The 14165-nt window shown below is 35.6% G+C and overlaps 1 protein-coding gene across 20 annotated transcripts in view; it reads right to left on the bottom strand.

Moving 5' to 3' along the window:
• FUBP1 (far upstream element binding protein 1) overlaps positions 1-14165 on the bottom strand; it is a 39534-nt gene that overhangs the window by 19370 nt on the left and 5999 nt on the right. For 15 of the 20 annotated variants that reach the window (XR_013954097.1, XR_013954098.1, XR_013954099.1 and 12 more), the window contains 11 exons: positions 12806-12968; positions 12627-12725; positions 12442-12543; positions 11666-11768; positions 11482-11582; positions 10687-10828; positions 9410-9570; positions 8420-8574; positions 8254-8333; positions 5057-5185; positions 4311-4385 (listed from right to left, as the gene is read on the bottom strand). Coding sequence is in view for 14 of the 20 variants with exons in the window: in XM_080601486.1 (XP_080457612.1) it covers positions 4311-4385; positions 5057-5185; positions 8254-8333; positions 8420-8574; positions 9410-9570; positions 10687-10828; positions 11482-11582; positions 11666-11768; positions 12442-12543; positions 12627-12725; positions 12806-12968 (1310 nt within the window). In the remaining 6 variants the exon portion in view is untranslated. The remainder of the gene's footprint in view (positions 1-4310; positions 4386-5056; positions 5186-8253; positions 8334-8419; positions 8575-9409; positions 9571-10686; positions 10829-11481; positions 11583-11665; positions 11769-12441; positions 12544-12626; positions 12726-12805; positions 12969-14165) is intronic. The other 5 variants (XM_080601489.1, XM_080601487.1, XM_080601493.1 and 2 more) reach the window with 1 other exon arrangement.

Genomic DNA, 14165 nt, shown 5'->3' on the forward strand with positions numbered 1-14165 from the left:
AATCTCACTGCCTAACAAACGTCATTCTGCTTATCACAATATTCCTCCAAGTCTTTTGAACATCCTTGTATCTGCTCCTTTTCCTTTTGACCTAACTGCTCTTCCCATGATGCCCATGTAAAACAAAACCGAGGAACCATTAGGACAGAAAATTCTCACTCTTGAATCATGGTTCCAGAGCACCAAGTCTTTAAAGCATTTGATCGAAACTGTCCTAGACAACCAGTAGCATTTATATTGAAATACAGGTCAACAAGGGAGATCAGGTCATCTGCCTAGACTGACTGGGTTTGTCACATTATACAGGCTGCATTACTTAATTCAGACACTAATTCACTCATTCCCCCAATTTTGGCACCCTTAATGTGATTTTGGGGTTAGTACAGGTTACTTTTTTCAAAAGAGCATTAATGTTTGTAAACACTTATTCTAGAACAGAGTATAGATCTGAAACATCTCTCAACCCTTACTCAAGTTCCAAGCCTCTAGAAGTAAGTGTAAACACATACACGCAGCTGAGAATTACCAATCCTTCCAACAAAATCAAGCTGCACCTTAAAAACGTTGTAAAGGTGATAGACCAATATACAAGGACTCTTTAATGTATCAAAAATATTACAGCTCCAACAACAGGGAGCTTCCCAAGGACAAGGGCTGAAAGGTTTCAACCCCATCCACAACCCCTCACTTTTTATTCAGATACAAGATCACTGAGCACCCTTCTGCAGAAAATGAGTACAAAGGATTCTAAAACTGCTTTCTTAGGTATCAGGTATTGTTTGTTTTTAATACTTTTACACAGAATATTCACATGAAGAGGACTAGTCACCCACACTTCTCTACATGAATGTTTCTCCCAGTCCTCTCAGGTATATTAAGTGTGAGCAGGGAAGCCAAACATTTGGCAAAGCACTATGCTGAACATCTTCAAAATACAATCTTCCTTGTCTAACCATCTATACAACTTACGTAGTTTTTCCACTTACTCTGTAGATATCATATTAAAAGAAACAACATCATATTAAAAGAAACAACATCATCTCCATCAGTTTTTGAGTAAAGCAGTAAAGCAAATGTTTTCCCAAAAAACATTAAAAATTAAGAGCTGAAACCATGTTACAATTTACACTTCTGATCTATAATTTTCACCTAAACTATCTTTAATGTGGTTACTAATTATCTCAGGATGCACTTTTTGCAAGTTCACTATCAATTTATGACATCAGAATTCTACTTTCAAATTATTTAGTTAGGTCTGAATCCAGTTATGTCAAATCTAAGACATTTTTTACACATTATGACCCAAGAATCTTTCAACATTTAACCAGCTATGCTAAGGCAGTGCTTAAGTTCAAATAATAAATCAAATACAGGAAGTTTGACATCTACTCTTACTGCCCTAGAATGGGTTAGTAAAAGCTTGCAGTATTTTAGCTGCATTGTTACCCCACTAAGTATTGCAAGCCATTCTGAAACTACACATGGAATTCAGCAGCTTAGTCAAAACCTCCCCTGAGTGCACAGAACTGCACTGGAACATGCTCATTAACGTCCAGATTCACCTGGAGCACTAATAAGTGAAACTGATTAACTATATTTAAAGGCAACATAATAAACACAGAATACCTCCCCATTAAGGCAGGCTAAGAAAGAAAACTCCAGATGATTCTACATTTCTTCCACTTCTCAAACACGGAGGGTGATTCTAGTAAGGGAAAGCTTTTCTTTTCCCTTGTTCATACTACAATGCTAAGGAATCATTAAACAGTTCTACCATTTTATTATGAAATCTCTTAATTACAAATCAAGACCACAGTATATTATAATAACTTTAAACAATAAATTTACAAACTCCTATAGTGACATATAGATTATTTACTAAAATGTCACTTCACGTTTAGTGGGAACTGCCATCCTTGGGAGATTTTTAGAGCCCAGCTATACAAATCTTTATTTCAACTCCTGTAGGCGGAAAGAAAAATAGTATGCCTTTAACTCAAGACAACAGCACCAACATGTCTTAAAGAGTTAAACTGCTGTCTTGTTAACTTGTAATACGCTAAGGAACTTTAAAACAAATTGTCTCCATTCATGACTTAGGGTACCACGAAAACAGAGGATCCGAGTCACCTACAAGATCCATGTAGAGTAACTTACCAGTGTGGATAAGTAATGTCATCAGTTCTTCAGTCTTACTTTTAACTGTATTTGTTACTCAAAGCAATAGTTCCTGATCAAAATAAAGGTCTGAAACACAGGATGGATTTTGCCACTATATTTCCAAGTTGGAAACAGGTTATTTTCAAGTCACTCTTATTATACACTTAAAGTCATGGGCAAAACACATGTTCTCTGTGAGTAGCTGTATCCTGTTACACAAGTAGGAAGTCACTTTGGAATACTGTATTAGAATTTTCATTGGGTAGTCCCAAGTTTCAGTTCAGTTTTCTGAAACTGGACATGTAGAAGTTTATTTAACAGTTGTTTCTGTTATTATCTTTGCTGTGGGAAAAAAAGTGAAACGGAGTCCAAGAACAACCTGTAATTCCTACTTTTCTCCTTTTGCATGAGTTATCAGAAACAGTACCATTAGACAACTACAGGAAGCACAAACAGCAGTAGCTGTATCTGAGAGACTGGAGCCCACAAAAACTTACTGATAGAGAGCCTTCCAATTTGTCAGAATTTTTACTATTATTAAACACTGTTAAACTTTAGGCAGTGTTTTTCCCTGCCTCCATATTTAGTGTTAGATGGGGAATCTCTGCTCTTCAGCCCTACTTGTTCAGTTCATCCTCTTTTCTAAGTGGATCTTAAGTGAAATTACATCTTCCATCTCAAGTTTTTTAACATACTGAAGAAGCAGGAAGTTCTCATGATTTACAAACAAACTTCGTAAGAGTGCAGATATCAAGAGCTTCCCTTCAGGCAAAGATCAGAAAAAGAAGTGAAGATCAGAACTACTCGTTTTTCCTCTTATCTGAGACTTTTGTGTTGGAATTTATCAACTTTGAATTTTAAGAGCAATTACTTACATTTCCTGATGTCTCCTCTTGAATTAATACTCCTCTTTGGACATGCTCCCAAAAACCTTATAAAAACTCTTTTCACTAGCTAGTATTTAGTTAGAGCACATGCAAGACTAGTGCAACCCAAACTTTGCTTTCCAGAGATAACAAGTAAGAGCCAACAAGTTAAATTACTCTTACAAAGGTAACGAAAAAGCCCTTGTACTTTGCATTGAAGAACATGAACTGAACTAAGAGACAGTTTATTTAGGAAAAAAAACCACCAAACACAATACAACAAAAAATAAATGAAATGGGAAGAAAAAGAATGTCCGTTACATCTTAATTTTAAGTGTTTGAAACTTCTATTGCAATCTTCATGACATTTTTCATGATATACTATTCTTGAAATATCCCTTTATCTTTTGTTTCATTTTAACACACTGTGCCAAAATAAATAAGAATGCTAGGCCAAAACCAGATGCTACTGTATGTCTCGTCAAAGTGAGATCCCAGAGCACTGGTATTCGTAAGGCTATTAGTCCTCTGCGTACAAACCTACATGATGTACGATATCCAGGAGTGGTCAGTATGGCCAGAACACTGACATGCAAGACCTTACCACGACTTAAAAGACCGTGCCTTCTGCCAATGTATCAACACCACATATTCTTTCCTTATTCAGTAAATGAGGAGCCTTAAACTTAATGTAAACGTATTTCAATTCTTAAAAGTCAGGCCAAGTGAACTATTTTTAAGAAGCTAGCAATTATACATATACTGCAGTTCAAAACACAGGTCTTATATGCTGCAAAGCAAACACAACTGAAGGAAGTGGGTGATATAAATGAAGGTTAGTTATGACATTTAATACCTTCATCACAGAAAGCAAATGTTAAAGAAAAAAAGGTACATAATCTTAACAGGATAGGCAACAAAGCTATTGAACAAGAAAATCAACTGCTTCGTAAAAAGCAGACCTCCAAAACATACTTTCATATACTTAAAAATACTCAAATTGAAGCATCTAAAAGGTGTTGTTTCCCAGTGATCAAGTATAGACATTTAAGCAGAAAATATTTTGCTAAAGCTGATTACTAGCATCAATACAAGTAAATGCCTTCAATACTGTTTTCTGATTTTCTTCAATGTTCAGGGGTTTTAGGTGCTATAGCTCAGAAGACAAATGGATAACTCATTTTCTTTAAGGAAAAACAAAACAACGACAGCAACAACCTCATCTAATAAGTTATGCAGATCTACAGCATCCTACTATACAACAAGGAAAACATGCACACATACCCATTTTTTTGTAGTACTCCTCCCATGCCTTTGTATAGTCAACCTGTCCTGCTGGTGCTGGATTTGGTTGATCTCCTGAATTAAACAATAACAACAAACAAGGTCTAAATAAAACTATTTCTGTTTAGATAAAATGACTTAAAAATCATCACCTGAATTTTTCAGTAACAATCTCTATTATTCAAATCTGACCCTAAAAACCTATGTGGTACAAGCTTCTACAAATGCAAATAATTATTAGAAGAAACCACAAAGAATTACTTGAAGTATTCAGCATGTGTTCAAAATTCTGTTGTAAATTGTACGTCACTCACAGTACAAAATACTAATTAATTAAATACTAATTAAAATGTGTTAAGCCTCATGCAGATTGTGATACACAACTAAATACTACGAGTAGTTTTCCTAAAACCACTGAAGTGATGCAACTGTTTAAGTAAATGACAATTAACTGTTTTGCTCATTCCTTTTTCACTTGTGATTGACCACACTATGAAGATGCAATTAAATCAGCCCAAGCTGCTGGAAAAGTATGTCTTTGGAATTATATTACAAGACATATTCAAGATTACCCTCAGTACTGCTGAAATGAAGGAAATCAACACTGAAGGCTGTAAGCAACAGTTTCCCAAGAAAACAACCCACCTTAGAATAAGTTTACCCAATATATGAAGACAGCAATAAAAAATAATAGGTCATCTACACACCCAGAAAGGAGAAACTAATTCATTTTATTGAACTGCTACCTTGTCCATTAGTTTGGGTTGTAGCTGGTCCACCAGGAGGGGCTGCAGGTGGTGGCTGTGCTTGCTGCTGATAGTAGTGAGCATAATAAGCTGCCCATGCTGCTGAATTGGGATCTGTTCCTGGCTTGCCTATGAAACAAAAGGTAACCACTTATAAGAGTAATACGAACATAATGCTGCTCTCAACTTACCCTGTCTTATGCACTTGTATTTTCCTCCAAGAAAAAAAATTCATCTAAACCAAGTAATCACGTTAACCTGTTTTTTCTTTCTGGCACAAACTTTCTGTCAGGTTTCAGACAAGCATATGGTACAAGCTAGACTTTCATAGGACTGCTGAGATAATACCGTTCTAGAACCCACACTGCAACACCATTTATTAATTTTAAAGGTGATATAAGCAGAAACATTCTCACATTTATTTAAGTAGTCATGTTACTAAATGGCAGCAAAAATTAATCATTCTAGCACCAAACAATTTCAATGGTTTCACTTTCATTATAGCCTCACACTAACAATACCAGCACATGCATGCCAAATATGTATTTCTGAAAATAGAAGTATACAAGTCTTACTATGCATTTGCAGTGTTTGATAGTTAAATCTTAATCTAAAAGTGAAATACAGAAACACAGCATTTTAAGAACCTGAATTCTCATACATGGCTATAAAGCATCACTGTTTACTTACAGCTTTTTAGTAAAAAAATGATTGTAACACTTGCATCTTCTGCAGCTATCTCCATGCTTCCCTTATTTTTAACTACATCTAGGTAGGCCAATGATGGTGCTTCCTAGAGTCTTATTTCTCTAATGTTTTTCACATATAGCCTTTAGGAACGGTTATTCTTCTTGCTGAATCACACAGAGATTGATTACATTAACAGACTGGCAATCCACAGAAATTGTAAATCTACTATTAGAGACCATGATGTTTCATAACACAACCAGCATCTTTCAACATAATTTGCATCCTTAAAGAACAAAAGTATCTGCAAATAAATGGGGCCGAATTATGGAAAAACTTCACATAAGACACAGACACAACAAAATGTTTTAGGAGAACTAAAGAATATTTCCCCAAACCAAAAACAGGTAAGTGAGTGACTAACTAAAGAGAAATAAAAAAATCCCTTGAACAAAGCAGAGACATGAAACAATAAATTTCATGCAGTATTTCATTTGGCAGTAAAGTCAATCGTAACCAGTTAAAATGCATATTATAGTATCAGCATATAGAAAGCAAAGTTAACAGACTGTTTCCCTTTTAGAAATACACTGCTTGCATTGACAACAGTGGATGTAAGCAATATGCCCTGGGACTGTGCTCACCTTTTCTGGGAAAAGAGGAAGACTGTCAAGGGATAACCTATCATGCATTACAGGAACGTTTCCACACAACCCAAACAGTTACATACCCAGCTTAACATGTTTAGTTACTGAACATAGTGTATAGCAGGAGGAACCACATCTATTAAACAGCTTGGATAAAGAAACAACACTGTTTGCTCATGACAGATGCAACTGATATTGACAGTGTCATTTAACATAAAACTAACATGTACTACTCTAAAGTTACCTGCAAATATCAAATAAGCCATTGATTGCTTGGTTCCACCCCACACCCCTTAGTAGCTATTGTTCTAGAATAGAAGAACACCTTGTGGGATTCACTAAATCTCCAAAGAAATCTAGTCATTAGCTCCACTGTCATGTGAGAAGACACAAGCATGATTTTGGAGAAAGCGTATCTGAAAAAATGACTACAATAATCCATTTATTTCACTGAAATAAGTGAGTGTATGGACACCTGTACAAAATTCATTCAAGTAAATGCTAGTCAAAAGAAACACTGACTTCAGCTGCACCTAGGAAAAACTTCATTAGATTTGCAAGACAAGTATTTATCTGAAAAACAACGATAAAATCATCAAGATGAGCGTTTGTCATTTTTCTTACGTATCTTTATGCAGATGAATAACTTCATAAAATAAGGAAAAAGTGAGAGTCAAGAAGACTGCAACATTTCGGCAGTGGTATTGCATGAAATGACCGTTGGTAGGCTGAGAATTCAAGTCAAGCCACTTTGAATCATTTTACTATTAAATACTGACAACAGACATTTTTTAACACTAAATGGAATAACATGCAGAGCTACCATAGAAGTCTGAGAACTAAAAACGGAGATGATTCTTTGCCAAGAACAGATATATAAAAGACTTGAATATGAACAGAACTCTGTAGATTTCAACATTCTCCAAAGTCCTATCCTTTTTCACTTTTTTCAGGACCAGAGGCTATCAGAAAATATTTACTCCATTTAAAACGAAAATCAAATTGAGATCTTTCAGTTGAAGTCCTACCTCAAAAAATGAGGTACAAGTGACTCAAGTGTCTAGCCTTACCATGCCTTCTGGGACTGCAGTTCAGTTTCCCCACTTGCTCTAGTCCAACCAAAGGAAGTAACTTAAAGAAAGGCAGGAGACTAAAACTTCACGAAGTTGCAATTAAGAAAAAAATCCTGATTTTGACAAAGATAAACAGAAATAGAAGAAACAGATTCTACAAAGATGGCTTTCAGAAGGAAATATAAAACCATTACAAGCAAAGCCTCAAAATACATCATCCTATCTACTTTACTTGCAGCAGTTCAACACAAGTTTTAATCCTCAGGAAGGACTGAACAAAAGGTATTTGTACCATATTCTGAGGAGCAATTTCATATAGGTGAACAAAAGCTAGAAATACACAATATAGCATACTGTGCAAAGTCAGGATCAGGGACATTGTTCAAAATAAAATAAAAAACTCACCGAGTATTAGGAAAGAAAATACATCCTAATTAAAGAACTTCATGTAAAAACAAAAGCTAATCATATTCCATTACAAGAAAAATTAACTGATTTGCACAAAATCAGTTAAGCAAGCACCTTGTAAGAAGTAGCATAAATTGGGATGCAAGATCAAAAATGTTCATTAAAGAAGCATGTTCCAGCTGTGACAACTGAATTTCAACAAATCAAGCAACACAGAAGCATAAAACACATAAATTGAGCATCTATAAAGAAAAACCTGAAGAACAGCAACTTTTTCTGATTTACCAGCATAACACAAACGCATTAGGAACACACATTTGTAAGGACAAAGTGGATTTTACTGGAAGTGTATCACAGTACAGTAAACTGTGACATTTCTTACCTGGATCTGGCGGATTTGGTGGCTGCCAGTGTGGATAAGCATTTCCCCATCCTTGTGGAGCATATGGGGCTGGAGGACCACTATGAAACACCAAGTAAGGGATGCACAGTGAAAGCCAGTCCCAGGATCGCCATAATAAAAGGAAGCTAGCTGAAGCAATACTTACTGAGGTGCAGGGCCAGGAGGCCCTGGATTATAAGGAGCTGGGTTATATGGTCCCATGGGAGCACCAGGACCTGGTGGCCCAGGAGGTCCATGTGGGCCAGGAACAACACCATGGGGTCCATGAGGAACAGGTGGACCCAATGGATTTACTGGACCCTGTACAATAGAAGTAGAGCACGGATGAAAATAAACCCCAAAGTCCTTGTTCTTCTGCAGTTTAGAAGTATAAATCTGAACAATTTAAGAATGCAATCTAAAAGGTTTGATGGCTCTTAAATAAAGACATTCCCTGGAGAAAAGTCTTTTTTGGTAATTGTTAAATTAGGTTTACAACTAGTTAACAAATACACTTAAAAGCAGCTATGGCAGTAATAACTAAGTTGCATTTATTTCAGTTTTCTTGATGAAATAATTTTACAAACAAACATCAACTTTTCCACAAGTTGTTTAAACAACAAAAGGACATAATTGTTTAAAAATAAACTGTCATGTCTAAATCTGGCTAATCTTAATAATTGCATGTTTGTAAGATCAGGTACAAAATATAGGCTGTCAACTTGTTTACGTGCATACACATGCAAACGAAGTACAGTGTGTTTTAAGAACATAAATTGTACCTAAAGAATTAAAACTGCACCTAAACATACTGAGCCTGAAATACAAAACCTGTAGTTTCGTAGTTTTAAGGATACCATGGATACCTTTGAAGTTGTCAAGTATTTCGTTATGCACAAAGTGGGCACCTTAAGAACACATCATCAGAAAACAAAAAACTATACTACACTGAATAAAGCACCTGTTTGAAGTTCTTGTTTATTTGCATCAAGGTAATCTTAAATTAGCAGTTTTACCACTTTAAACAACGCCATTACCACTGTTTATTATCAATTATCTGATAATTCAGAAGTGAAATAAAGAAAATCCCCAAAATGGAGACTAGCTTTCTGTTCTATTTAGTTGCAATAGTAAAAGAAAAAAGTTATACACTTACTCCAATCTTTTCTTCTATAAGTTGCCGTGCATAATCTATTTGCTGGGGTGTTCCACGGATAGTAAACATCTTCATGTTTGGATCCGCATTAGGTGGAGGATTTCTTTGAAGTTCTATTCTAGCACCAGACTGCTGGCTTATGCTTTTGATAGTTTCACCCCCTACAACGCAATATAAAGCATTTACGATATGCATTAAAACAAAACCACTAAGATTCGGTTAAATTAGAGAAAATCAACTATATGGAAGTTTAAGAACTGATAAGTAACCTAATAACACAAAGAGCCTCTTTGTTGTAGGTAGAGCCTTAATTGCAGTAAATGAGTAAAATTATCTTTTTTTTTTTTTAAGACCACAATGTTGTTATGCAGAAAAAAAACAAGAAATTCCTACAATACTGTTTTTTTCCTGTTCATGTGAAAATATAAGATTAATCATGAATAGCAACTGATACCTGCAGTTACCAGTAAGTATAAAATTAAAGCCTAACCTTCCTATAAAACAGTAGTTAAGCACAGATGACAACCCCCCCCCCGAAAATGAACAGATGCTAACGTCCATATTTTCTGCAGTGCACTAAAACCAGAAAGATAAATTCCCCTAAACTAGTTCCTCCTCTTATAGAAACCCAAGAAGTTACTTCTATCATTAGGAGGTGCAACATTTGCAGAACAGAGGTCACTTGGCATTTCAAAAAATTAAAAATAACAATTAAAAAAAAATCAACCTGCCAGGTCAAGAACTGAACTATGTCAACCTACTTGTGTCTGGAAAACACATTACAAAAGATTAACATTTTCATTTAGAAACATACATTAAATTATTTTAAAAATGAAATTCTATGAAAAATGATCATTTTAATAAACGCCCGTAACAATTTCTTATGTGTGATTCCACTGTAAAGATCATCACCTTAATATATGAAAATCAGTTTTAAAAGTGATTTACAGATGCAGTAACTCTAGGCTGATGAAGCAATTTCAAATACAAGTTAATTAAAATATCTAAGAATCTACCAAACACTACCAATGTAGCTTAGTTTTTACTACTATTAAAAACACGGGTTAGAAAAATTGATTGTTTCTTGATATTGAGGTATGTGTTTTGATGAGGAAAAGAATACTGAAAAGAATAGTAGGAGTGCTGTACACAAAGCTACTTGCAAAGGTTCCTCTTGAAATACCTCTCTAGCATGGCTGTTTGTAGAAACAGGAAAGATTTTTTTTTTTTTTTAACTACACATAGACACACACGCGCATATATGTAAGATACATTGCCTTTGCCAATGATTAATCCAGTTTTGCCAGTGGGAACAATAAAATTGAATTCCTGTAATCCACCAGGAGGCCCCATGTTCCAGTTGCCTTGACCTCTACCCCTTCCTCGACCACCAGGTCCTGGTCCACCAGGGTTGCCAGCCTAAAAAGAAAAAGCCACAAATTAACACGTTCTATGAAAATTACCTTAAGCCAATCACTAAAGCCAACATGTTACTTTTGCTTGGAATAATCACGCCGTTTGTTAAGAAAAATCTGATGTTGTTACTCAGTTTTGATAAAATAAATCTAAAACGTAATTCAGGTGTTCTGTAAGATCTGAACAACTCTGCATACAAAAGACAAGGAAGGAAATGACGTTCAAAAAAGCAGGAAGTTTCACACGTACGAAGGTATCATTTCTGCCTGCTTTCTGTAAATACAGTGGTGGGGTTTATCTTGTAATAAGCACTTAAAATCATCTTTTTAAACACTGATTTCAACCTAAAAGCAACAGCATATTGCCTATTAATACAAGACAACAGAAGAAGCAGCTCTAAAAAAGCCAGATCTAGCACCATGTCTATGGATCCGTATTACCATCGCCATCCTGACACTCACAAAACTGTAGTTGTAAAAACTTTCATATTCCAGACTTAACTTTGAAGGAGATTTAGATGATACCATTACATTGCTTTATTGTTATACATTCATTTTAAAAACATTATGTCCTTCCAAAAGCCAAGCAGGAAATTTTCAATGTTAACATGTTAAACGTTAAAATGTTAATACAAACAACGTTAAGTATTACCCAACCTGAACACTTCGAAGGAGATCTGTAATAATTTCTGCAGCATGTTGACATCTGTCAGGAGGCCCTGTGATTTGGGCTATTCTATCTGGAGTTGTTCCATCATCTGCAATAAAAATGAACTATTCCAGTATATGCGATCCATTCAACTTGTATTCATTCACAGTAAATTATGCACATATTACCAACCTGGCTTAAATTGGATCCTAACACCAGCATCATTCTGTATCTTTTTTATCATCTCCCCGTTTCTTCCAATTACAATACCTACAGCAAATCGTGGTATTGGAACCTTAAAAGAGAACAGATTTTTACAAGATGTTGATGATGCAAACACTCCTACCAAATACACAGGATTTAAGTGGTCACATTTAGAATATTAAACTAGGGCCAGCTCTATGCCACTTCAGGCTTTCTGATGAGTGCATGTTTTAATATAAACTATTAAGACACAAACTCAGCAAGTTCTGAAGGAAAACATCAAAAAGAAACATCCTGTGTACCGAAAGTTCTTACAGTGGCAGCAATTGAAATTATGCTTCCCACAAGCAAAGAACAAAAGTTCTAATGGGCCTTAACCACAGATTCTAGCGGATGAAACTTTCAGCTTCATCTCTCATGAACAGTTATTAGCTCATGACTTGCATAATAGGTGGAATTAAATATTCTTCTGTAATGGCCGAACTCCAAATTTCTATGACATACATCATTATGTACTTAGTTATAAAACTTAAAGACTTAAATTGTTAAGACTTAAATTCTCCAGCTAACTGAAGCTCTTCAGAACTGCTGGTAATATAAAGTGAATACTGCACACCATTTAAAGGCAAATCTTCATCAAGTAATACTTACATGCCACAAACACTTTTGGAATTGGGTTAATAACTTTCAATGGTATAAACCACGTTAACATTTTAACATCAACATCTCAAAATACAGTGAACAAGTTTTTCAACCATGCTTACGTCTATCCCTTCATTTCCTCCTATTCTTGACCCATATTCGTTGCGCACCTCTCTAAAGCCACCTTGATCACGAATTAACTCCAGCACCATTTCCTTGGCTTGCTATAAAAAGAGTGAAATTTTGTTTAGGTATTGCAACATCGGAATGGATTTTAAAATACTATGAATTCTGAAGGACTCCTTACTTGAACTTTATAAGGGTCTCCAGTTATCCTAAGGGGCTTGTCTGCACCAGTGTTCTGTGGACCATCTTGAATCATGACCATTTTGACACCTGCTCGCTCCTATTCAACAAAAGGGAGGTCAATACCCACTCAAATCCAGATCTGCTATTACCACATTTAAAAACAAGATTCATATGTACCTGTAATTGTTTAATTGTCTCTCCACCTTTACCAATAACTAATCCTGCTTTACTTGCTGGAATCATAATTTCTTGGACTGCATTTCCAGGTCCATCACCATGATGAAAGCCAGGTGCAGGTCTTCCCTTTTCAACTATCTGATCAAGTAATCTTTTTGCTGATCTGTAAAGGAATATAAGTGTTTATAAATACACTTACTCCTACAATTATCACTTGCCCAAACCTGTTCTGCTTGGAAGAAATCCTATTAAAAAAAAGGATCAACACCTTTATTCATTTGGTTCTTAGTTTCAGAAATGCATGAAGGGCACCCATTGCTGCATATACACATATTTAACAAAACCTCAGAGCACAACCCAGTGTAGTTTCCTTCAGAATCTTGAAAGAAAAAGTAATCTGGTATGAAACACGATGCAACTCTCTTCAGAGAAGTGTTTTTATCCTTTTGCCAGGTCTCTTTCCAGTGTGTACTCCTCTAGCATCAAAATGCAGAACACATCCAGCAGCTACTTTAACAGTTAAAGGTATTACCTCATCTGACCAATGAGTTTTGCCAAGTTTGTGGAAATTACCTATCTTTAAGATCGCTATCTTCTAACCACCAGGGTTTGTGCAATCCCAAACACAAAATACAGGCTAGGCAGGAAATGGATCGAGAACAGCTCTGAGAAGACGGACTTGAGGGTGTTGGCTGATGGAAAAACATGAGCCAGCAATGTGCGCTCACAGCCCAGGACACCAACCATATCCTGAACTGCACCAAAAAGCTTAAGGGTCTGTAAGTTACCCCAGTCCAAGTTATCAAATTCACAGGTCATCTTCTAAGGTACTTAAAAAAAAAAAAACCAAAAAAAACTTGAAAGGCTTATGAGTTGAATTATAACATACATGGCTCTGCTAAAAATTAATAAATAAAAAAAACTACAATTCACAATTTGCAGCTACACTGAGAAACACCAAGAATGTCAAAAGGCCCTCTGCAAAATTACTATCTGCTGAAAAATTTCTGCAGAAGAAATGCAGTCACTTTCATTCTAAGATGTCAGGAAAAACTCGGTAAATCTGCACCAGTAACTTAGGAAACTAATAGCATAATAATGTGGCAGACCTAAAACCACCCCAAAATCAGAACATAAAAGGTATTTCTTTACCAAACACAAATAAAAGTTAGGTCCTCAAACATGTCTATCATCCCTGAATATAATTACATAGAACAAAACACTTAATACCCAGCACAGTCACAGCTGCTGCTTGATTCAGCTTGCAAACGGTATTTGTACTTATAACTATTACAAGAACAGTAGACAAAAGAAAGTGTACATTTACCTCACATGTAAGTCAGTTGCCATCAAAATAAAA

Source organism: Anser brachyrhynchus (genome assembly GCF_964034855.1).
Source record: "Anser brachyrhynchus genome assembly, chromosome: 8".
Taxonomy (NCBI): domain Eukaryota; kingdom Metazoa; phylum Chordata; class Aves; order Anseriformes; family Anatidae; genus Anser; species Anser brachyrhynchus.